The sequence below is a fragment of the Brachionichthys hirsutus genome, chromosome 8 (genome assembly GCF_040956055.1).
Source record: "Brachionichthys hirsutus isolate HB-005 chromosome 8, CSIRO-AGI_Bhir_v1, whole genome shotgun sequence".
NCBI classification, from domain to species: domain Eukaryota; kingdom Metazoa; phylum Chordata; class Actinopteri; order Lophiiformes; family Brachionichthyidae; genus Brachionichthys; species Brachionichthys hirsutus.
In genome coordinates, this window is record NC_090904.1 from 9,829,042 (window position 1) to 9,853,791 (window position 24,750).

The 24,750-nt window shown below is 50.2% G+C and overlaps 1 protein-coding gene across 1 annotated transcript; it reads left to right on the forward strand.

Moving 5' to 3' along the window:
* The first annotated feature begins 1,385 nt into the window (after positions 1 to 1,385).
* setd5 (SET domain containing 5) lies at positions 1,386 to 23,463 on the forward strand. The gene is given in 25 exon segments (XM_068742265.1): positions 1,386 to 1,778; positions 12,520 to 12,766; positions 14,003 to 14,105; positions 14,485 to 14,577; positions 14,579 to 14,747; positions 14,843 to 14,896; positions 14,979 to 15,166; positions 15,247 to 15,285; positions 15,370 to 15,627; positions 15,712 to 15,860; positions 15,962 to 16,079; positions 16,159 to 16,268; positions 16,474 to 16,711; positions 16,784 to 16,876; positions 17,156 to 17,317; positions 17,403 to 17,783; positions 17,856 to 18,116; positions 18,195 to 18,312; positions 18,395 to 18,600; positions 18,673 to 18,729; positions 18,822 to 19,298; positions 21,221 to 21,498; positions 21,582 to 21,703; positions 21,786 to 21,862; positions 22,081 to 23,463. Coding segments are annotated over 24 exon segments (4,383 nt in total). The 5' UTR covers positions 1,386 to 1,778; positions 12,520 to 12,695; the 3' UTR covers positions 22,642 to 23,463.
* The last annotated feature ends 1,287 nt before the right edge of the window (positions 23,464 to 24,750 follow it).

Genomic DNA, 24,750 nt, shown 5'->3' on the forward strand with positions numbered 1-24,750 from the left:
CCGCAGCGACAACGGCAGCAGCGTCATGAATGTCCATCGCGTGCTGTAGCAGCCAGACTTAAATTATCCTTAGAATGACCTTGGAAAGACGGTGAACGCGTAGTCTTCTTATGCCAAAATAAATTAAAATACAGTGAGAAAATGACAGATATTACTTTATTTGGTTTTCTAAAAATACAATGTTTACTAAATGTTTTAATGGAAGTTTTGGGCAGAAATGTTATTTCATGTTTTCGTTTTCTTCAACCCTTTGCTATGTATGGTGCATCAATGCCCTCTGCAACAAATGACGTTGGTGTTTATTAGCCAATCAAAGCCGCCCTCCGAGTCTCGTGACAGGACATCAAACCAATCACGTCACTCTATAAATACCCACAGTCCTTAGTTTAAACTATTAACATTTTACGACTTCAGGTTCACTTTGTGTCTGTGTTAGTCTGGTGGCATAAAGTAAAACGCTTAAAATTATTCAGCAAAGGGGGAGCAGAAAAAAAAAAAGACTTCGTCTCCATTTTCTTTCTGTAATCAGTCTTTTTTTTCTGCCGGTTCCTCTGGAACGACTCGCCATGTCAATTCGGTTTACTAGCCGCTGCTGCTCGGTTATTTTCGTTGTGTCGGTTTCTTTTTCTCTGGCTGCCAAATGTGGGGAGACGCGGACGTCGCCAGGGGAAACGTAAGTGGGAGGGACCGGCGATAGGTAGATGCAACGCAGGAGCTCTGGTCAATTTCCCTGTCCAACCCCTTCGCAGATGCTACAAGAGCGACACGTCATAGTCCATTCATCTGACATACCGGTAGGTGGGGCTGACCCAATGGGTGTCCCTGGAACTGGGCCCCAGAGACCCCGTGTAGCTAAGGCCTGCCAGTGCTGCTGCTATGTATTGGTATTGAAAGCTCCTTCCACGTAAAGATTGGTGAATGTAACCCTCAAATAAAAAAGCAACAACAAAAACAATCCCACTAACGAATTGAAATGAATTCCATGGCACTTGAATTTAATAACGAGAATTTCCCGAAACTGTGAAAATACAGATCCTCTGTTCGGTATCAAATTATCTCCCGAATCCAGCCACTTTCCCTCTCCTCCGCGTACGCCGCCACAACACATCTCATAATGGAAGTGAATTTTCGCACCCCTCCGCAAAGCAACTCCCGCCCCAGTTCTTACGTAGTTGACGTGAAAAATAATGGACGTTGTAATTTACCAAAGACCAGCACGTACGTATGGTGCGTCACATGACTGTCGCTTTGCCGTCGAATCACTGGCGAGGGGCGGGCCATCACAGCGAGGGCCGCCCAAGGAGAAAGCCCCTGCACGGTCGCCAGGGAAACCCCGTGACTTGGTTGTGTGTCAGTTTCGCTGGGACCCGCGGTCGATGCCGGTGAGGAGGGGGATGGGCGCCTTGGCGAATGTAAGGACCCGAGACAGAATCAGAGCCCTGTATCACATACAGCAGCATATACCCCATTATAAATAACGATTGTAAATATACTATACACTAATATAAATTCAATTACCAAGCGGGGATTTAAAATAGACACTCAATGGATGCAGTGCACCTGAACAGAACAGGGGATTTAACTTTCTGCCTATGCGAGGAGGATACTGAGAAGTTTGTTTCCTACCGCTGATGAGGGAGCTACTTTTAAGGGCAAAGGATACAGGAGACTCCGAGGACGTCCCGCAGGCCTACTGGTCTGGTTGGATTTGATGTTGGGTTACTCTGCGGACTTAGTTCTTTTTGCCTTGGTCGTATCTGTCTGGAATGTCTCTTTAGGTGAGTACTCTAAATGTTCATTAATATCACATTCTATAAATACTAATTCAAATAAACACGTACTGACCATGTTTTCAGTGCACCAGACATAGTTATTACGCTAAACAAGTTAGCTAGCTACTTATTGGCCACAGTAGTTTATTAGTTGGTTGTCCCGCTACTTTTTCCACTTAAAAGTGGCTCGTTAGCTGCTCGAGAAGCCCCCGGTATTGACGGTATGCATCGAAGGGCTGCTGTTGTGTCTGGACTGATCGAAGGCTTTTTTTTGATCAGCTCCTCGTGTTGTTTTTGATCGCAAGTTCGTCGGTCAGGTATTTTCATCGCATTGTTACTTATATAATAGCCAGTGTTTTTAATATTCTTTTTAAGCAAGCATGTCTCCAAAGCTCGCAATAATTATTTTTTTGTAAGTTTTCAGAAGTTTGACTCCACGGAGGCACCCGCATCGGTTTAAAGAACAGATCAACTATCTTTAACACGTTAGCTACACATTAGAAAATGCCAATTAGAAATAGTAAGGTTAGGGGATTGGTCACAAGCCACCTATTTGTCGTTTTGAAACATATTATTTTCGTTTCGGCTATGTGCTCGTAGTTAATTTCCTGTAACCCGACGTTATACAGCGATAATAACAGTATCGCTGTTTTATATGGGTTTGTCGGAGAGGCTTTATTCGGTTGAACAGAGTAGAGCAGACCTGAATCGCATCTGTTGGGTTAGGAAGTTCACAATCAGACCGTGTAAGGTAATAAATCCTTTTATTAGAACCAGCTAACATTGTGTTGTGCTTTTGGAAAACGGCATATAAAATGTTTTCCCGAAACTGTCAGATATTTGTGAAGCTTTTCCTATGCAATTTGCCAATTATTGTCGAATCATGTTAGCTAAGCAAACAGCTGCTGTGTTAGTTAGCGTTAGCATTAGACGAGCTACATTTGCTACACCAGCCGCTAGCTAACTTTTGGATGTTTTCCAGTTGATTGTGTCCTCATTCTGAACCAGTTCACACCGTGAATATGTCGTTAAGAACGCACGCAAAGCCTCGTTCGGATACAGAAGGCATCGTTTGCTGTGCCATTCCCGAGTATTGTGTTTTAATTTTGTAAAAAAAAAATATGGTGTCTGCATCACGGTGCTGTTCGGCTACATCGTGTGCATTTATCTTTGGCTACATTCCGAACTTCGCTCAGGCGTGTGAATCGAGCTGAAAGCTCGTTTGTGTTCTCGCTATTTGTGCTCGTTGTTTCTCCTGCGTGTGGGATCCAGCGATCAGGAAACCAAATTTGTTGGGCAGTGCTGTTCTTCACCTCCCCCCCCCCCCCATCGGCCAACCCCCCCAGCCTCGGCGGCGGTTAAGAGAAATGGGTGGTATTTTAGAGGGGAGCTCTTGTTTCCTTTTTTAGCCTTCGATTCCTTATTCTCCAAGTGGCGAATATCACGGTTGAGCCAGTCGGATGCATTTTAAAGTCTGTATGTTTAAACCCTTTAGTGTTTTGCAATCATTGAGATTTCGTTTTGTAATCTGTTGTGAATTTGCAATAAATAATGTACACTTCGGTTTACCGTGTAATTGTGACTCCTTGAAAGTGACTGCGCTGCTGGACCTACACGTCTGCCATGAGTAGAAGTGCACAGTGAGAACTTTGAGTGTGCAACGCCAGAGAATGGTTTTATTTTAATTATCAGGACCTCGAGCCTCCGAGCACAAATGGCTGTCATTACAGTCGCCTGTGCGGCTGTGTTCCGCTCCAGCAGCTGGCTTGGAGTCTGGAGCGGTTCTCTCCACCAGCACAGAGAGAAGACGTTATTTATTCACTATTAATACTTATACATCAATATAGGCCTGTGGATGTATGCCCGCTCACAGTGAAATACCTAAAACAGGATATTGTTCCATGTCATGATGAATCTGTATTGGGTCATTAGAAATACACAAATACTTTTAAGGATTGTCTTTGTGTGTGTGTTTGTGTTTGTGTAGTGAGCGCCGGGTATGCGGATTGATCTCGATGGCCACTGGAAGCCAGATTATGAGCCGTCTTTTCATTGGTTGCGACTGACATTCTCTGAATATGTTTCACATCTTTTAATAGACTGCGTGGGCTGCAGTTTATGGACCGAGCCACTTAGAATCTTTGGAAACATGGACCCCGCCAGCACTCCCAGTGACCCTAGCATGCAATTTTAACTCGCGCTGCCACGCCAGGAAAGCATGCCATGTCCTGTTTGACTGCTTGTTGCACCTCCGTTGTGGACTGACCTGCCATGTTGGTTTTACAGTCTTCCCAAGCAGCAATAAATGTTTTCACTATCACACTGGACAAACACTGTCTTACATTTTATTAATTATGCGGGTGTTACAGCAAATTTCTCAATTTTGTGTAATGTATTGAAGCTTGCTGTTGTGGAAATTCATCGTACATTTACTATTTAGAATATCTTTTTATTGTGCTTGATTGTGAACTGTGCTCATGGTGAGTGTGATTTATATTCCTGTATTTCAACATTAATCTCAGTTGATGCCGTTTTAAAGACTAACAACTGCTACCACATCATCTGGAACGTGTTCCAGCCAAAAAAATCTGTCTTGCAACTTTTGGAAAGTGCCATGTTTTTTGCCAATGTGATTGGTAAGGTCTTGACAAATGTAAGTAACTGAGTGCTCTTAAAGTTGACTAAATATACCGGTTTTAAGGAAGCAAAGCAAAGCAATACGTTTCATCTGGTACACATTACCAAATATACTGGTAAACCAGTCTTATCAGACACTCCTGTTACTAACTTCTGAGATTTTATCTTCAGTGGGGGGGGAGATAAAGTCAGCAATCATTTCCTGTTGAAACAATTGCTGTAGTCATGGGCATTTATTGGCTTCTGGTGGGATCGGCTGCAATGGAAGCGTGACTCCAAGTTAGACACACTCATTTCTCTCCCTTTCCCAGACAGATGTTATAATATGGATTGGAGTTAAAATGTTGTGCAAAAACTTCAAGCTGCGCTTGACCTTCATTTGGTCCCTGTTGCGCAAGACTTTAGTCACGTATATATTTTTTTTAAATCGGTACAGTCCTTAACAATCTGAGTGTTCTGTTTGGAACATGTTCATTAGATTAGTCTGTCTGATCTGGTATATGATATCCTGCTTTCGTGTGTTCCCTGTTTATCTGAGTTAAAATGACCCTGGTTCATGCTCTATTTTGAGCTAAGAAAATGGTATCGGGGTGAGATTTGTGTTCTCGAGGTGATGAGTTGCAACAATGAAAACCTTCAAGCTTAGCACGGTACTTGTCCGTGCAGGATGTGGACCCTTGTTTCCCAATATGGGCCTCTGAAACATCAGACATCTAAGGAATGTGTAGACATTCAAGGTTAGCCTGGCCCAGCTTTCTGTTTACTAAAGAAGTAAAGTCTACACTGTGTGTAGAAACCAAGAAACAGAACTGGTGGGTGACTTGCCATTGAAAACATGACCAGAATAGGTGAGGTCTGTCTCACCGATGCAGAATGTAAACCCTGTTTTGTATGTGAGCTTGTACAAGAGGAGAGTGAAGCAGGAAGTTGGCCCATTTCCAGAACAAGAAGACAGGATTCAGTCTTGGTGCAGACGTTCGGAGAGGAGAGGAGAGAGAGGGAGGGGGTGGTCCTGCTGCTGTCCTTTTTAGCCTTCTATTTGCATGCTGTATCGTTACATGGAAGGCAGGTGTAGCTATTGACATGCTAATAAGGTTTCATGTGTGTTTTGCCTGTGTTGCAAAGTCATCCAAGCCAGTGTTGAGGGTGCAGACTTCTACAGAAACAGCGAAAAGATGACAGTCACACAAGTGAAGGGCGGTTGTGTGCTTTCTGTCTGTTTCTGGCCGAGCTTTGTAGCACAGGGTTCGTCTCAATTCTTAAAGGCAGGTCGATCCCCGAGGCCTACGTATGAGAACAGAAAAATATTCACGTGATGTATTAGGATATAGGAAGTCATCACGCAGGCTTTTTTTGTATTTCTGTAGGGCTGATTGCTTTTGGTTTCTCCTGCCTTGGGATCACATCTGTCTGTAGTAATTCCACAGACGGATATAGCACCAGTCCGTGTAGCTTCCCCGTCTGTACCTAATGTGTTTCGTATGGCTTAACGTCTTGCACAACAGGGTTAAAAACAAGTCGTCGTGACGCCTGCCTCAGCGAAGCCTTCCCATTGGAGCATGAGCTCTGGACCTGCTCCAATAGGGCTCAGCGTTTCCTCTGCACTGGGGGGGGGGAGCGTTGTGGTTAATTCTGTTTCGTGCAGGGAAGCAATGCTTCTTGGGAGAATAATGGAGGAGGAGGGTGTGGGGGTGAGGCAGGCAATCTACATAGTCATCTCTCTCTCTCTCGTTTTAGCGCTCTTATTTTTTGTCCTTCATTTTCTTTTCTTTGCCTCGCTGCCAGCCTGCCCGTCTTACTTTCTTATGATACTTGGCTGAGCTCAAAGCAGGAAAAAGAAAAAGCCTCACCAATAGAGCTTCTGTCTCCTCCTTTTGAACTGCAGGCAGCCATTTTAGGCCTCGTCTGTTAGCCCTCCTCTCTTTTTCCTTTCTCGCCCGTTCCTCCAGTTCTAGTTTTCGCCTCTTTCTTTCATGAAACCAAACGGCACATTAAAGTAGACAAAATAATAGCAGATCAAAATGCTCGGATTCTTCGTGTGACGCGAAACCGAGATGGCAAAATCCGCAGAGCACGTCTCGGTCACAGGAGTGTTTGCTCAGAGGGTGTTGTCAGGCGGGGAATGGAGCAAACAAGAAGCTGGTCAGAGGAAAAATGACTGAGGCGGCTTTCGCTCCTCACAGCAACCCGCTCACAGCTGCTGTGGTTTGGAATGTTCAGCGGCAGCTCGGAGACAAAAGGAGAAACCGATGGCGGGTTTTCCTGCTCATACGGGCCTTTCTCTGTCAAACGGTTCCTGTGTGGAAGAGTCGTTTTACCCCGATCATTCATTCGTACGCGTTCCAGGTTTAATGGCAAGTTTGGTCTTATGCTAGAGCATTGCCTCGGAATATTTTGTGAATTTAGCTTTGGTCTTCACAAAAGTTTTGGCAGTTAAATTCAGGTGTTTTAGGTTTGCCGGACCAAATGCCCTCTGATCCTACGACGCGTAATTCTCGCACATGTTGTGCTACATGGTTAAAGACGTGTAACCGGGGGCTTTTGAGGCACTCTGAAGAAGGTTGATGGCCGAAAGAGGAAATGAAATGTCATGTAAATGTGGTTGTCAGGCAGCGGGATCACGTGGCGAGAGGCGGGAGGGCGTCTCTGGTTTATGTTATGCCAGCCCCTGAGCTTATCTGACAACAAGATGGCTGTTTTGGGCTCCGTACCTCTGCCGGGCCGACGCTTGGAAACATTCCTCCCCACATTTGGGGAGTAAGTAAATGCGGCCCCTCCTCAGGAACCCGTGAAACATTTTAAACTCGTTGGTCTCCATCAGATGCACACAAGCTTTAGCGTTTGACAATGCCTCATTGTTCCGTCTCTGCTGTCTTTGTTCGGTCTGTGATGCGTTCCATTGAGGCGACTTCTTACAGCAGGAAGGGAAGCGGTAGCAAAGCCGAACGGGCAGCGTTATTTTTACTTCAATCTGAGGACGCCGGCCGGCTTGTTTGTCCTGAAACACATGATTGATTTTGTCGTGCTGGCCCTGCTGTTGTCCACTCTCTCTCTCTCTCTCTCTCTCTCTCTCTCTCTCTCTCTCTCTCTCTCTCTCTCTCTCCCCCACCCGACTTGCAGCACCTACTCGCCCTTTGTTCTTCATTGTGTGCTTCCCATCCCCAGTCTGGTCCCGGTCCATTCATGCAGCTGGATGTTGCTGCGTTCATGTCCCCCGATCTTGATCAAGCGGACAATGCAGCGCAGCTGAAATGCCTCTGAAATCCAACAGACATGTCAGACATCTTCTTTTACCACGTGTGGGACATATGAAGCATGTTGTTGTGTGTGTATGTGTGTGTGTGTGTGTGTGTGTGTGTGTGTGTGTGTGTGTGTGTGTGTGTGTGCGCCTGCCTTTGTGATCATGTAAATTCGTTTGGCTGAGTGTGGCATAAGATCTACAAGGAGCCTTGTTTTCTTCCTGGCCACGTATCCCCTTTGTCCCGAAGCCAGGCCCCCATTGATTTGCGCATTCTTCATTTTCAATTTCCTCCCGCTGTAGCTAACGGTGGAGCTCGACCTGCCCAAAGCTGGGGAACGGCAGATATTCATACCCTGCCTTTACAGCAAGCATGTGTGCGGGGGCGGGCCGAGTGGGCCGGCGTCGTCGCACTGGGCTCGGCGTGTTGTGGAGGTTTGGTGAGACACAGGTGGACGTTGTCTGAACACGGACGCGCTGTTCAGAGGCGTTGCGGTAAAGCAGCCTGGTGGAAAACACACTATGACATGTCAGTGGATCACTGCGTGTTCCGTATCTTCCATGGGTGTTGTCTACCTGTTCTGCATATCGGCAGTAGGGGCGTCGCAAATGATTCCAGGCATTCTCGGCATAACCGCTGATACACGGGATGACATGCCAGACGATCCGGCGTATCGTCGCTGTAGCCTCCTCCCACGTTACCTTAGGGTCATATATCATCATAGATATATTATCGACTGAGGATCCAATCACTGAAATTATAGCCAATAAATATTCAATAACGCAAAGCCTCATTTACGCAGCATCATACAGTCAGTGGGAATTTAATTGTTCTTTGCCAGAAAACAAAGGGAGCAGGAGAACAGGTGCAACATAATTCACTCCCCCCCCCCCCCCCCCCCCAACCCCTTTAGTTGGGCAACAGAAGAAGACATTTTAAAATGGAGTACTGTTCTCTGAAATTGTGATGACATTTGGTTGTGAAATGAGCCAAATGCTTTGTAAACGTACCAAATGAGCACATGTGACGTATACATATGCATGTTTCACTTGTTCTCTCTTCGTGTGTGTGTGTGTGTGTGTGTGTGTGTGCGTGGCTGAGTCTCTGGAGCTGGTGTCAGGGGTTTGTGTTCAATGGTAAACCCGTTCCGAAATAAGCATTTGCAGCCGGTTTTTCTGCTGACATTGTAAAATGATAGCGGTATCGGAGTTTGTGTGTTCTGTGGCGGAGAGCTCCGCTGGCAGAGTCGGGGCTTTTGGGGGGGGGTAAACGGGGGTTCTGCTCTGATCCGGAGCCACATACCAGCGGGTTTACCCGCTGCCTCCCTTCGTCCTTGAACGATGGGGCCAAGAAGAAGAGACTGGAGGGAAGTAACCAAAGTAACTGCTCTGTAATGAGTTCAATGTGAACCTGAACTGAACGCAAACACAGACGCACGCGCTCGGCCCCTGTTGCTAGCTTACGGCTAATGTTTGTTTTGTTTTGGGCGAGTAAAAAGTAAAACTCCCACTAGTGGCATGCAATAAAAATCGGGGGTTGCTGTTCTCGCATGAATTTGTGTCTGCGAGTTTATGCTGCGATCCTCTGATTCAGTTTGGTTAATAATATGAGCGGCCATGTCGTGAGCTTTACTTTCTACAGGCTGTGAAATGCTTGCGCACGTCACGTCTATTTCTGTGTTTCACTTGATGTGCTGCCGAGCAGGAGCGTTCGAAGCGTTCTGCATGTTCTCTTGGTGTGCTTATATGAAATGTACTCATGATACCCAGCAGACGATGTTGGGTATTAGAGGATGATTAAATGGATCACGTCGGGACGGAGCACACGTCTGCCTGTGCTTCCATGTCAGATCTAAAAAAATAGAAGAGTGAAGCAAGAGATAAGAGTCTCCTCCGCTGTTCATTTTCTATGTATGCATGTCCGTCCCACTCGGTCTCCAAAATGGCCTCTGTTCCAGTGGAATGAAAAGACTTTGCAGGGCCTGCTGGTAATTTGAGCCCAGTATTCGTGGCCAGAGGAACCAACGGGGAAGGGAGGGAGGGAGGGAGGGAGGGAGGTAAAGAAAGGCTTCCCTTCTTCGTATGGAATTTACCTCCCTGGTTCACCGTCTGGCGTTTTGGAAGCGGCCCAGATAGCGACTCCCTTTGTGAGTCAAACGGTTATTTTAGTCAGGCAGTGATCATCCACAGGGATATTAGAGAGCCGGCGGGTTTTGGAACAGGCGCTGGACAGGGCACCTCCTTTGTGTTGACCCTTCCTGGTTGTTTTTATGAGGCGCGCTTTAAAATGAACAACCAAGTCCTCTTCCCTGTTCTGGGACCCCAGTTCGTGTTCAACCGGAACCGGATTAGGGTTTGAGCTTTCAGGGGGCGTGCTGCATGACGTGACGGCTAGCATAAAAGCTAATGCATCTCGTTTAGTTCAGCTGCCACCCTTTCACAGAAGGTGCAGAATAAAGGCCCAACGCAGCAGACGTCTGTTGCTACCGACCAGCGTGTGACATTCTCCGCTTGGTAGCGAGCGCGGCTAAACTGACCTTGACATTATTGCAGGTCCCCGGCCGCGCTGCGGTTGCCTCGGTGCTGCAGAGCGAGGGCAACAGTCGCCGTGGCCGTGAGGAGCACTACGGGAATGTCACCCGTCCTGTTGCCGTGGCTCTGCGCTAGCAACCAGCCGCCGTTCGAGTGTCGCGCATTAGTTTTGACACGCATTGTGCTGAAGCGGACCAATCAGGTGACGTCATGTGTACATATGTTTGCGCAGCGTGAACTTTGAGTCAGCTCTGGGTCGGATCCTCCTCGCCCTGAAGCCGCGGTTACGTCTCTGTTAGCTGACGAGCATGCTGGGAGAAGAGAGAGAGCGAGGCGGCGCACGCACGGGAGTGTGGGTCGGTCACATGACAGGAGGGTCGGGCCACATGTTCGATGACTCATCCTTTACAGGTTTCGGATGGAAGGCGCCCCCTGCTGCCTGCAGCGGTACTGCATGCAAGGCAGAGCTGGTTGTTTTTCTCCTCTGTGAAACCCCCCCTCCGTCTCCTACATGCTGGTGGCCTTGATTTTTTTTGGGGGGGGGGATAAAAAAAAGACAAGCCTAACTCGTCTTGTCGATAACGAATCATCACGTAAACTCTTTCATTGTCCACATAAATCAGCAAATTTTCTCCCCGAGTCGTGAGAGGGTTACGTGGACTTGACAACCCAATGTTAATATTTAACTAAGGTGGCTCTTGTGATCTTTATCAAAGAGACTCTGTTTATGTTTAACAGGCTATTACTTCATGTAAACAGTCATTTAGTCGACAGCAACCACATTGTGTTTCTAAGAGTGCATCTTTTCCATCATCTGTCTTTTTACCTACAGAACTGATCCGTTCGTGTGGGGGGGCTGGACCTTTCATTGTACATTATAGTTAGAGCGCAAGGTCATTTATTCATAATGATTTAAGATGAACAACACACACAGGATGAGACATTATCTTTAATAGAATTAGATGTTGTCCTAAAGTACAAGCTCTTTTCCCCCATAAAGCCGCAGGAGTGTTTGCGTCTCGTCTCGTACTCCCTTTGCAGCCCGACCAATCACCAGCACTCCTGCAACGTGGACGGGAGTTACGCTGCCTGAGTCGTCTGCACTCTGAACATATGGACTGTGGACTGGGTCCTGGGAGACAGAGTTGGACATTGTCCAGATATGCCCTTTCAGACAAATCGGGCCATTTATAGCCGACAGGAAACACTTCCTTTGGTCCGGGGGAGACGTTAAGCCTGGGTGGAGCTGCTGGAGGACTCCGCCATAATGATGCATATTAAGGGTCACAACGGAGGTTTCTTTTGTCCAGATCATTAATCACATACTGCTGGGAGCACAACATCGAGTAAATATTACAATCATAGTTAATCTATAGTTATTAGTTGTAGACGGCACCTACTTAGCGCTCCAGTTAGCTGTTAGCTGTGTGCATGCAGGTGTACACGAAGTGTGAGCGGTGCTGCCACCTGGAATCCCTAAGTCTGAGTTGCTGTTTTCTTCCTGTGTGCTTCAGGGAATGATTCGATGATTGTGACCGAAGTATCCTCTGACTGCTTCTCGATTGTTTCTGGTACTGGCCTTGAACACACGCAAAAAGCTGATGCAACCAGAACAACGCTAGGAGTGTTGCTGTCCGCTAATATGCGTACAGCGTCGAATGCAGCATCGGGAAACGCACCGACCTCTGGTCGTTGTGTAATCATCCCGACTCGGGTGACCGGGGGCATGGATGAGGGCCTTTCAGAACCTTTGTATTATGAGTAGACGGGCAGTGATGGTAACTATAGTAACGGTCTGAGACGGTGGGTTCAGTGTGACACGGCTCTGTTTTGTGAAGCAGGAGAGGAAAACCTGTCATTTTGCTTGATTGTAATTTGTTTTTGCACAGCTGTCTTTCTAAATCTCTGCGAAGACCGAGATGATGAGGCCCAGAAATGGGTTTTGTCCACACGGCCCGGCCCAAAGGCGACCTGCTGATGTTCAATACGCTCAACAGTTTAGGAAATTAACTAATTAAGGACGCAGGATGACAGTTTCCCAGTATGAAAGGCAGATATTGAATCTAGCGTTCTGCTTTCACAATCGTTTCCTCCTGCTCCGTTAGTAATGACATGTTTTATATATTCTATATTATAAGCTTTATTAACATTTCACTCCATGTAACATTAAGGAAAAGGCTATTTCAGGTGAAACAATGGTTTGTCGGGTGGATGTCCTTGCTTATTTATTAAATGCTCTTCATGCTATTATAAAATCATGGAGGTGAAGTTGATGCGTCATGCATCGTGGAGTCGTGTTGGGATGCTGTTAGTCTAACGGGTGCTGCCCTCTCTCCTCAGGTCCCCCATGACCGTGAGCCGTGGGCTACGGCTCGGCGGCCCCCCACCTCTGGAGTGGTCCGTTGCTCTAGTCGGGGCCCTATAATTCCTTTCCTCGCCTCTCCTCCTCCCCCCCCGTCCCATCCTCTCCCCTCCCCCTCTTCCCCCCCCTCCCACGCGCCGCTGTGCTGGACGTCATGAGCATAGTAATCGCGCTGGGAGTCACCACACCCGAAACGTCTTACTCAGATATGGCTGCTGGATCAGAGTAAGTGTCCCGTCACCGGCCAGGTGGGGGAGCTCTGCCCTCACCTGAGAGGAAATGTGTTGTTGCTCTTTACTGTCCAACTGCAGACTCACAGGTTGTAAACAAACTTCCTGATTGGCTGCTGTCACAGTTAGTGATGCAGGCCGGCCTGTCTCGACCCTGTCCATTTTCCTCACCCACTTAGATTTATTTCTTCTTCTCTGATCTTGTTTTCTGGCATCGCAGGCCGACCACTGCGGCGACTGATCAGATTGTTAGCTAACTGCACCGCGCTAACAGAAGAATCTTCATCAAGTCCTGTAGTTTGATGCCCTATTATTATACTTAATCCTGTATTCATTAGATCTATCGTTCCTTCAGACAGGAAGGTCCCATTGAGGTCCAGGACTTCTTCTTTCAGGAAGTCCTGGATGAAAATGCCTGCATGGCTCCAAAGAGTACAAAGAATCAGTATTGTCAACGTTTAAAGATTAAAAAGGATCATCTGTGGAGATTCTGGTTAGATATGTTCTGGAACTTGATTTCCCCATCTGATTGTTGATAAGTTGAGTTAGCCCAACCTCATTTGCTAGGCTGATGTAACCATCACTTCCTGTTACATGACACTGGAGTGGGTGCTTGGAGAAACGGGCCTGTCAACTATGTGGCACCAGAGAATGAGCAAATCGCTTTCAGTGCTAATCGGGGTTGCATTTATATTGTCAAATTCCACATTTCTGGCCTGAGGGAAAACAAGACTTCGCGTTTAAGTATAATTTCTGTAATTATTTATACTTTCGAATATTGTGATCTGTAATTGTTTTGTCCCATGCAGCCCTCCGTCTGTTCGGAAGGTGTTGAGTTTCACCTCGCTGTGCAGCGTAGTGTCTGATGAAATGTTCTCAGACGGCCTCGCTTAGATCCTCACCACTGAGGTCATGTAGAACGTGGGTTCTCTCCTTCCACCTCTGTCCTCAAGGCCTTGATCTTCCTCCAAACCCCCGGTCACGAGAGTCTGTTCCACAAACATCACTCATGTAATCATGAATCAATGATATTTTCTACTCTGGTTGAGCCAGTTCTCAGTTTGAGGCCATAAGGTGCAGTCGCTATAATGGAACACTAGTGATTTGGTGCCATCTAGTGGACTAATGTCCTTAGTTTTAACCAGTCGTTCCAGATGACAGCAGAGTTCAGAGTTCTGTTTTCTTGATGCTATTTTATTTGCATTGCTAATAATGAGTTTTGCTTTTGCAGCCCTGAGTCAGTTGAAGCAAGCCCTGCAGTGACTGAGAAAAACTACAACAACCACAACTGTGGGAGCGCCCAGAGTCATGGGTATCGGGGACTACCATATGCTGTGAGTTCACACGGTTCCTTCTGTTCGCCATTTCCAATCATAGCATGCCATACCGTATGGATCTAGCGTTGCTGTCTGTTAATCAACTGTCATGTGGCTAAATTACAAAGTCATTTATGAGATCAGATATTAACGGTTTCTCCTGACTTCTAATCTCTTCGAGTTCCTTGTTCTAAGATGAGAGAGGAGTAAAGGTTAAGCTCGGGGCTGGTGATGCTTCATTGTTTTAATACATGGATGTGTATCCTAATAGTAGTCTCTACTGTTATTAACAGCTGTACTGTTTCACATACTTGTTTTTTTTGCCCTCATTTTCATTCGTCTCCATTTTCCGTTTCCCTTTTCTTTCTTTTTTTGCCTGAACACCCGTTGTTTGAAGATGCAACAGTCTTCCGTTGTGTGTTGTCAGGATCACAACTATGGCGCGCCCCCTCCCCCCACCCCACCCGCCTCCCCGCTCTCTCAAACCATCATTCCCCGCCATGGATCTCAATGGCGTGGTACGCGGCTCCCGCTACCACGGCCACGCCGAGGACAACTCGGCCGACAGCGAAAGCTCCTCAGAGGAGGACGGCGCCGTGGCCAGGTGGTGCCACTGCAGCCTGACCGCGGACGGCCTGCTCGTCAAATGCGACAGCTGCAGGTGCGACGTGTGGATTTCACGCGCTTTGTCGCGGCGGCTCGATGTTTACGTTTGATTTTGAACTGACGATCATTTTTATTGATTTGTTGTTTCTGGGGTCTCGACAGGAGAAAAGGAGCAGAGCACAGGAAAACGGAGAATGTCTCGGGTACGCTTCTTGCTTTTGGAGCGTCTGTTGTTGTTAATAAAGTGTGATTTACCGGTACATGATTTTTTTTTTTTTTATGTAGCTGGTGAGAGCAGCGTCACGGAGAGTGGCGATGAAGAGGTGTCGCCCTCCACCATCTCCTACACCGCCACCCAGCACACGCCCACCAGCATCAAGCTGACCGTCAACCGGGTCAAGAGGAGCAAATCCAAAAAGAGAAAGAAGAGCACGGAGAAGACGCGCGGAGCGGCGAAGAGCAAGAAAGTAAAGGTATGCAAAGTGCAGAGAGGAGTCGGGTGGGAGGTGGGTTTGAGTCGGGCCGAAAATCTTATTGTTAAACCTTCTTTCAGGCCTTCAGAGAGGGTTCAAGGAAGTCGATGAGGATGAAGGTGAGACTGTTGCTATTGACGTCTCGCGTCGCGAAAAGCTCGTCTAAAAAAAAAAAAAAAAACCCGCTCCGTCCCTCCGCCCAGAACTCGACGACGGAGGCCAACGTGTTGGACGAGAACACGACGGAGGGTTGGGAGAGCCGGATCCGCCAGTGGACGGACCAGTACGAGGAGGCTCTCGCCAACCAGTACAGCGCCGATGTGCAGACGCTCCTCCGGCTCCACTCGCAGGCGGAGAGCGGCACCGCCACCGTGCAGATCCAGGCCTCGGTCGACGCCATGGACACCATCAACCGCACGGAGCTCGCCTGCAACAACACGGTGCTGGGCTCCCAGATGCAGGTCAGAGGGAGGACGGCGTCGGACGACATTCCTCTCGTGTTTGAGTTTAGTCTCCAGCGAGTAAAGAGCGTTTCCTGTCCGTAGCTCCAGCTGGGGAGGGTAACGCGTGTGCAGAAGCACAGGAAGATCCTCCGAGCAGCCAAGAACCTGGACCCGGACGCCCTGGTCATCGAATATCGGGGGAAAGTCATGCTCAAACAACAGTTCGAAGTCAACGGACAGTTCTTCAAAAAGTAAGACCCCCTGGAGTCCACTCCGATCTGGGCTCCGAGCACAGCTGCCGCTGAAACGTTTGACTTCCCGCACTGATGTTTTCGCCGCCGTGTGTTTGCAGACGCTACCCTTTTGTGCTCTTCTACTCGAAGTTCAATGACGTGGAGATGTGTGTCGACGCTCGGACCTTTGGGAACGACGCGCGGTTCATCAGGAGGTCCTGCACGCCTAACGCTGAGGTCGGCAGCTTTTACCAGCGCTCTCCTTCTGTCCGCCGCGGCTTCGAGGCCTTTCATTGACCGGCGTTCCCTCCTCCAGGTCCGGCACATGATTGCCGAGGGCATGATCCACTTGTGCATCTACGCCGTCGGTCAAATCGCTAAGGACGCCGAAGTCACCGTCGGCTTTGACTACGAGTTCAGTAGCTGGTGAGTTCTGCTCCTGAGCCCGTTCCGGTCCTTGTCTCTGTGTGAGACGTCCAGCTGTCCTCTAATGGGCCGGTCCTCAGCCTTACCTGTCTCCTCTGTCAACCGGGCTCTTATCTGTCGTGGTTTGGATCTTCATCAAGCTGTTGATGTTTCTTCTTCTCCGTCCTCCGGCGTAAACGTCTCCTCTCTTCACACCGACCCTCAGCAATTACAAAGTGGACTGTGCCTGCCATAAGGGCAACCAGAACTGCCCGGTGCAGAAGCACAACCTGAGCCCCAGGGAAAGCCTCCTGAGCCTCCCCTCCCCGCCCCCTCCCTCGCTGCTGGTTGGCGCTGAGACTCGTCGGAGGAAAGCCCGGAGGAGAGAGCTGGAGGGCGACAACGGCCAGACGTCGGACCAGCACCCGGAGGCCAAAGACCCGCAGGGGGGCAGTGACACGGAGGTGTGTGTAGCATCTGTTAGCCTAGCGCTGCTGGGGCTGTTCTCCTCTCCTCACGTGTTCTTGTGTCGTCAGGAGAGACTGCAGGATGAGCTGAAGGCGGAGGAGGCGGAGGAGGCGGAGGAGGGAGAGGTGGATGAAAATGGGATCTCCATGTCCAGTAAAAAAGTAGGACATTTTAAATGTTTTTACTTTCTGCACCGACGCGTCACGAAGTCCAGACCTGCGTTGCCTCACCGGCTTCCTGGTTGGTTATTCCTCCTGGCGATTTATCTCTGTGAAACTGGAAAAAAGAGTGATGCCCCCCCCCCCACCTCAAAAAAAGATTTTCAACACTTGAAGGGCCTTCTAGAACTATTTCCCAACATTAATACTAATACTGTTAATAATTGTTCCAGTTAGTCTGTCTCTGTCTGACTCTTCGACCCCCCCCCCCCCCGCCTGTAGATGTGCACCAGTCTGGAAAGGAGGCGGAGGAGAGTTGGGGGATCGGACGTAAAGGAGGAGAGCGTGGAGGCTGAGGACGGGGCAGGAAACCCTGCGGGCAGCACCCCCACACCCCCGAACGCCGGCCTGGGGGTCAGCACCCGCCGCACCACCTACGTGGCGGTCAGTTGGAGATTCTGTGTCATGTGACATTTGCTGCAGATCCAACCTTCCAGGACTCGCCCCGTGACCAAATCCTTCTTCTCAGGAAACGCCATCAACTGAAGAAAAGACCTCGTCCCCCAGCCTGCCGGCCCAGACGGCGCCGCCCAAACCTGCACGACCAGCGAAGCCTCGGCCCAAAAGCCGGATCTCTCGCTACCGATCCAGCTCGTCCCAGCGAGCCCGGCGGCAGCGCCAGGCCTTAGCCCAGCAGGCAGCCGCCGCCGCCGCCGCAGCAGCAGCGGCCGCAGCGGCAGCCATGTCAGCAGCGCTGTCATCAGCTGATCAGAGTGTCGGCCCGGACGACGAGGGATCCCAGGGCCCGTACGGTACTGAGCACAGCCAGGGGGAGAGTGGACTGGGGGGGGGGCATGTCCTCGATGGAGACGGGCAGGGCCTCAACCTGCGCGACCCCAAATCCAAGAAGGTAGGACACGTTCCCCCGCTTGTCTTTTATTCCACGCAGACGCCGTTGATGGTTGATCCGGTTTTCCCTCAGTACCTGGTGACGGAGTGGCTGAACGACAAGGTCCCCGGGGGGGAGAAGGTCCAGCAGGAGGCGCCGGTCGAGCGCCCGATGCGGATCTCCACCGACCCCACGGTGCTCGCCACCACCCTCAACATGCTGCCGGGCCTCTCCCATTCGTCGCTCATCTGCACCGCCCCCAGACACTACATCCGCTTCGGCTCCCCCTTCAACCCGGAGCGCCGCCGGCCCCGCCCTCTGCAGATGGACGGGACTTACGGCTGCTACAAGAAGGTGAGCGGCGCCGCAGAACCGCGTTTATTCGTTAAAAGTCTGATGTTGAGAACGTTTTTGCGTCGCTTTGCGCCGCAGAGGTGGATCAAACAGCTGGAGGATGAAAGTTGTTCGGCCAGCGTGGAAGACGGCTCCGAGTCCACCTCCTCCCAGCAAAGCACCAGCAGCAGGTCCACCCCCAACCCCATGTCCGGCGGTACGTAACCCCCCCCCCCGCCCCCCCCAGAATTCAGCATTCAGACCAGAACTCACTTCTGCGTTTTCCTCCGTCCTCCCAGAAGTCATCCAACCGTTTAAGAAGCGCCGTGCCAAGGCCATCACAGAGGCCACGCCCACCCACTTTGATCACCTGCTGCGCCCGCTGTCGCCCATCACACCCCCGCTCCCAGAGGACCCCCTCCACCCCCTGCTGCCCAACGGCCTGGCGTTCTCGCCCATGCCCTCGCTGCCCACCAGCCGCTGCAACACGCCGCTGCAGTTTGAGGTAAGGAGCCGAGGCGCTTGACGAGGGACGCGTCTGGGGACGTTTGTCTCACAGCTGCTTTCTTCCCTACAGAACATATCGTCTCCCGAGGCGTCTCCTGTCCACCGGCCAGAGTCCGTCTCCCCCGAGGTACACCGCCGGGTCTCTGCTCTGGTAATGCTGGGACCTGTTGACCTTTGTCTCATCGTCGTCGTGTCCTCTCACTCTGTCCACACCTCCAGCCGGGTCTCCAGATGGACTTGGACGTTGCTCGCCCTCAGTTCCCGGACCTTTCTCTCCCCTCCAGCCTGGAGAGCCCCGTAGCTATGACCTCGGATGACTTTTCCCTCTCTGGGGGCCATGATTCCCAGGGCCCAGCGACAATAGGGGCCGGTTCCCTAAACCCAGTGTCCTGTCCGCCCTCGGACCTAATGACCCAAAGCAGGGAGCAGGCCTTCAGGACAGAGTTCAACCTCATATACACCTGCTCCCCCCTCAACGCCAACCTGGGGAACCCCGTGGCCTCCGACCACCGGCTGTCCCAGTCAGAAGGCGGCTTCTCTCCAGCCGAGTCCTTCCACAGCTCCGTCAGCGGCCAGGGGCTGCTGGGAGACGGGGGCCCCGGCTCCATGTCGCCGTACAGCGAGCCCCACTATGGGGGGGGCTACCCAGACAGCGGCACGCCTCCTCACACCAGCCACCCACCACAAAAGAGGAAGGCAAGTTCACTCATTATTCACAATGGGAAACCGGGGGGGGGGGGGGGGAGAAAACCGATCGATCGATCGCAATCAAATTTCTTGTTTTATTTGGATTATTCAGGGTGAAATGTTCGGAATGCACATGTTCGGAATAAAGTGTATTCAAAAAAAATAACGAATGTGAAAAAATTCATAAATGAAATGAAATGCTGCCTCGCTGTTTTAGTCGTTACTTCAACCTGATTCTTTTAAGGTGGACTGATTGTGTCTGGTTAGCTCTGCCATGAGCGCCGTTAGCCGTTAGCTCCCTTAGCTACAAGCCAGCTGCTAACCGCTAACTAGCGCTCATCACGCTAACTTCAAGACTTGCACACAGACATATGTCTGTGAGGGTTCCAGAAGCTGAGCTGCTTGTACCGGTAACTATAGTAACGACAGGAAGTCCTCCGTTTTTATTTACTACTGATGTCTCAACCCAGACGTCAAACCTCATGATGCCCCCCCCACCCCCCCTCGCCCCCTCCCGTTTCCAGTTTGCTCAAATCCAAAACTAAAATCTTTAAATAAAAGCACATTTAATCTTTTTCTGTGTATCTGAAATGATTTAGATTCTGTAGCTTTGACCCTTCCTCCCCCCCCCCCCCTCCTCTCCCTCACTCCCCCCCCCCCCCCCTCGCTGCTCCTTGACACTTTCTGCCACGTCTCTCTTCCACTTTTCTTCCAAGGCAGAGGGCCACCCAGCATACCGTTAGTCTGCTGACAGGGAAGACAGATTACCAGGCTATAGATGTAAGAAGTGAATACAAGCCAGTACAAAATATGGTGAATATTCTCCCTACAACTTCGTCTCTAGAAGTGTGCATGTAAATATTGTTTCTCTGCATCTGCATACAGCACCCGCCCACCCCACCCTCCGACAGCGCCGCCTCTTCCCTCCGAGTTCCGATGCCATCGTTTTCGGCGATACTTTTCTGTTGTTGTTTTTTTAAATTCATTCCAGTCCAGTTCATCGACCCGTGTTGAGATTCACGCGCTGCCTTTGACACGAGAGGCCGGTGGTTCGTGAACCCTCACGATGGGGGGGGGGGGGGGGGGGTCCGAATAAAACCTCTGCTCCATCTCATCTATTGTCCATCCACTGCCACAGAAAGCAAAGCTAAGCACGCGTTTGCTTTGCTGCGTCGTACGGAACTGGGGCAAAGCTGTGGATGTTACAGGTGGAGTCCGGGAGGCTCCGCCTGCTGATCCGGCGTCGGGTTCAGAAAGATCCAGACAGACGTCATGAATGTGAAGTAGAACCACATGGTACCACCGGAGTAGCATCCAGAGGTAGCATCAGAAGCTAGGAGCCTGGAGCTCAAAAAACCGACGGCTGCTTCAGATCAAAGTACCAGAAGTTACTGGAACAGGCGACCAATCAGAGCCCACGTTGACAGGAAGCAGCAGGACATTGACTGAACACGATTGGTTAATTTAGTGCTTGGTGATGATGTCATGGCCTGACTTCTGGTGACATCATGTAAAACTGAACCATCCCGTCATCGTCCCGCCTCTTTCATAGCCCCTCCCACGATCCCTTTCTGTGTCATGACGACGTCAAGCTGGGATGAGCATCCTCATTCTCATTGTAAACGGTGCAGGTGTGTGTCCGTGTCGTGTGTGTATGTGTGTGTCCGTGTCGTGTGTGTGTGTGTGTGTGTGTGTGTGTGTGTGTGTCAGATATTGACGTCGTCGTTGCGTTCCAAGTTGCCTGCTCTTTTGTCAAAGCCGTGTTTTTACTAACGGCGCCACGGCGGCCGACATTATGCCGGTCTGTGAATGGAAACAAAGCAACGCACGCGGTGTTATTGTGATGTTAAAGGCCGTCTCCATGGTGATGACGTGGTCAGGGTGAGTCCTCTGGTGTGGTGCGTGCGTTCATAGCTCCTCCCCTCCTTCAGGTGTCTCTGCTGGAGTATCGGAAGAGGAAGCAGGGGAGCGGACGCGACTCCGAGCCGGTCGGCGGCGGCTCGTCTCTGGGCAGCACCCCCACCCGGCCCGGCCCCCACTACATCCAGGAGTCCCACCACCCCCATCAGCAGATGCAGCCCCCGTTCAACTCCTCCTCCTCCTCCTCCTCGTCGGCGCACGCCTCCCTCCCGCAGATGGAGGACGTCAGCCCCCCCGACCACCATTGTGCGTCCGTGCAGTCCAGACGCCAGGACAGCAGCAACCAGTGGTGAGACGCCCGTTGGGGAAACGGCGCCGCGTGGGAGTTCTCGTTTCCCCAACGGCCGCCGGATAACCTCTGGTTCTCCTCAGGATGGTCCCGACGACCGTTGAACGATTGCGGGAAGGTCAAGGCGTTCTGGAGCGAGTCCTGAGGAGCATCAAGATGGAGCGGAATTACAAGAGGAGCGACGGCTCCACGGAGAAGGACGCCGGTACGGAGACGTTGGGAACGGCGGCGCTCCTGGAGACGAAGACTCGGCGGCGGCGTTCTGAAGTTCTCTTCTGTGTTTGCAGATGCAGATCGATACGAGACGCAGGCGGCGTCCATGAAGAGTCCACAAAGATACAGCCCCTCCGTGTACTCGCACCAGGTAGGGGGGGAGGGGGGCGGGGCTGCTGTCTCTCCGGGGTTTCCTTTGTTCTCCACAAGGTGTCGCCGCTGCCCTGGTTTACTGAAGGAAGATAATTTAACATACAGAGGCAATAAAGAAATGTGTTACTGACAATGAACAGTTACGACGCAAGAATGTCTTCGGTTCTGTGTTTTCCGTGGGGCATCAAACGCCTCGTCTGACTGACTTTTCTTCAGTCCTCAGAAAGTCAGCGTCAGACCAGCAGCCCGTCGTTCCTCCAGCAAACCTCCAGCTCGCCATTCCGGGGTTCCTACAGTCCGTCATCGGGGCAGGGCTTCTACCCCCGCCTCCCCCCCTCCCACCCGGGACTGTCTCAGGCCCAGTCTCCATCCTCCTATCCCGCCCCCACCTCCTCCTCAGACTCTCGGCCGCCGGCGGGTTCTCTGCACCAGCACGGCGGCGGCGGTAATGTGGACGGAGGCCCCGGCTACGGCAACAGCCACTTTAAAGCGAGTCTTTTAAACAGCGGGGGCCTCGCGGGGGCCCCCGCCTCGTCGCCCAGGGCCCACGGGCAGACTAAAACAGACTCGGGTGCCCAGGCCTCCAGGGCGAGTCAGCAGCAGGCGTCCCGGAGCCTGAAGTCGGGCAGCCCGGGACAGACGCCGCTGAACTCCAGCTCCAGGCTGCTGTCGGCCTCCACGCCGGCGCACTACCCCCAGCGAGGGACGAGCCTCGGTCAGTTCCAGCACTCCCCCCTCCAGGGGTCCGGAGTACGGACACAGTCAGGAAGCTTTTAGGACCTTGTGTGTGTGTGTGTGTGTGTGTGTGTGTGTGTGTGTGTGTGAGAGAGAGAGAGAGAGAGAGGGAGAGAAGCTGCGTACCTCCACGACCCCTAAAGCTGCAGTGGAATGGAGCTCAGGGAGTTCGGGGTGGGGAAATGTACAGACCTAAGAGGAGCGAGGACTTCGTCTCTGATGTCTCCTGTCCTTTTCTGTCCCCGTTCTGCACGAAGACGATCGCTGGACATTCTTCGGACATTCTTACAGAATCGATTTGGACACAAATCTCGTGTAACTTGAAATGGTCGCCCCCCCCCCCCCCCCGGCGGTCCCTCATGTGCCGGGCCGTGCAAGCAGGCTCGACGGTGTTCCTCACAAATGTATGTACAGAGTTATATAAAGCTGTACCTGTTGTCATGGTAACCAGGTCGGAGCAAGGCAGAGATGTAACTGAAATCAACAGTTATATATATTTTTATTTTCTTTCGGTTTCTTTTTCCGTTTTCGGATTCGCTGAGCGGTCGATGGATGTTTGATTTGGATCAGGGGGGCGGCGGGGGGGGGACGTCCTCCCCCGTTAGGATCATTCCATGGGATAAACCAGGAAAACAGCGCTTCTTCCCGTGAGGCTCTCCCTCAGCGTTCTGTCATCGCCCCCCCCCCCCCCCGGACTGTTTCGGTTCCACATTAGGACTACTTCACTGTAGACGTCTGATATTGTACTTGAGGCTTACAGGTCTTATGATTCATGGTGCTGCATTCTTGTTTATTTGTTGTTTTGTTTGTTTGTTTGTTTTGGTTTTATTTCAATAAATTTGAAATCCAGTTCTGTTCCCCGTACGGCTGCATTCCTCTTCATCATTCTGTTCAGATTCACACTAAGAACCGGAAGCAGGAACCGGCTCCTTTCTATCAGATAATACCTTGACTATTTTTATCGTGCAGGATTTCTTTAAATATATATCTATATGTGTGTGTGTGTGTGTGTGCGCGCGCGTTTCCTGACCAATCCTTTAATTCCGTTGGACACCGATTGAAATCGGGGGAAGGGATTTCCGAGTTTGGATTGTTTCTAAAACCCGAGGTGAAAAGCTGCTGCTATGTTCTTCCTTCCCTCGCGCTGTATTTTTATTTGAAAGAAAAGAGAAGCTTCTCGGCTGGGCGCCTCCTCCCTCTGAGACTTTCACTTTGGACTGAATGTGGGTGGAAATCTACCCCCCTCCACACACACACACACACACACACACACACCCCCAGTCCAGGGTACTTTTGTGACATGAATGTTTGATTAATTGAAGAAAATAAAAGTTGTGACCCAAATTTATTTAGCACCTTAAAAATAAAAGACCCAACAGGACAAACATGTATGATTTATGATTCTGTGAACATGTATAGAAAGAAATGTGATATAGACTTGTATGGAGAAAATATAGTACACTGAATTTATCGCATGATATTTGTTTCTGGGTCGGAAGGCTGGAAGCTCACCATCGGGTCCGTTCCTGGTTTCCTCCCAAAACCAGCCGCTGCGTTCTCTTGTTTTTGTAAAGACCGTTCTGTTCTTCTGTTTGGTTTTATTTTTACACAGATCATAGTAACTATTTCAATTGTTCCCCTGCGAAAGGTTTAAGAAGTAAGAGGTGTAATGCATTTTGATAATAAAATAATCATGATGGTAATGTATTTTCGGAACGACCATTGTGACGTGTCATTGGAAGGAGTGGTGTGGTTTAATTCAGCTTGGTGTGTCTGGTTCCTCAGAATCAAGGATGAAACGATTTGAGGGTTTAAAAAGTCTCCGCCAACAAGGAAATCTTGGAGGAAATGAATCCTCAGATTATTGTTCCAAGGTCGGCGTTTAAAGACCGAACAGTGGGACTAATGTGAGCTCGCAAATTAAAAAACCTGTGGCATAAACACCGTGTCACCATAAAAAATTGTAACAGGAATAGTAACATTTATTAATTTTACATTCTATGTATTGAAGTCATTTCAGCCTAGTCGTACACTTTAATAAACAGCTTTCAATCCAGTTACCAGATGCTAATATTCAAATCTCACTGTTGATTTCTTTATAGTTTGTTTATCATTAATGACGTGATTAAAGTCGTCGTCCTATTATTTTCC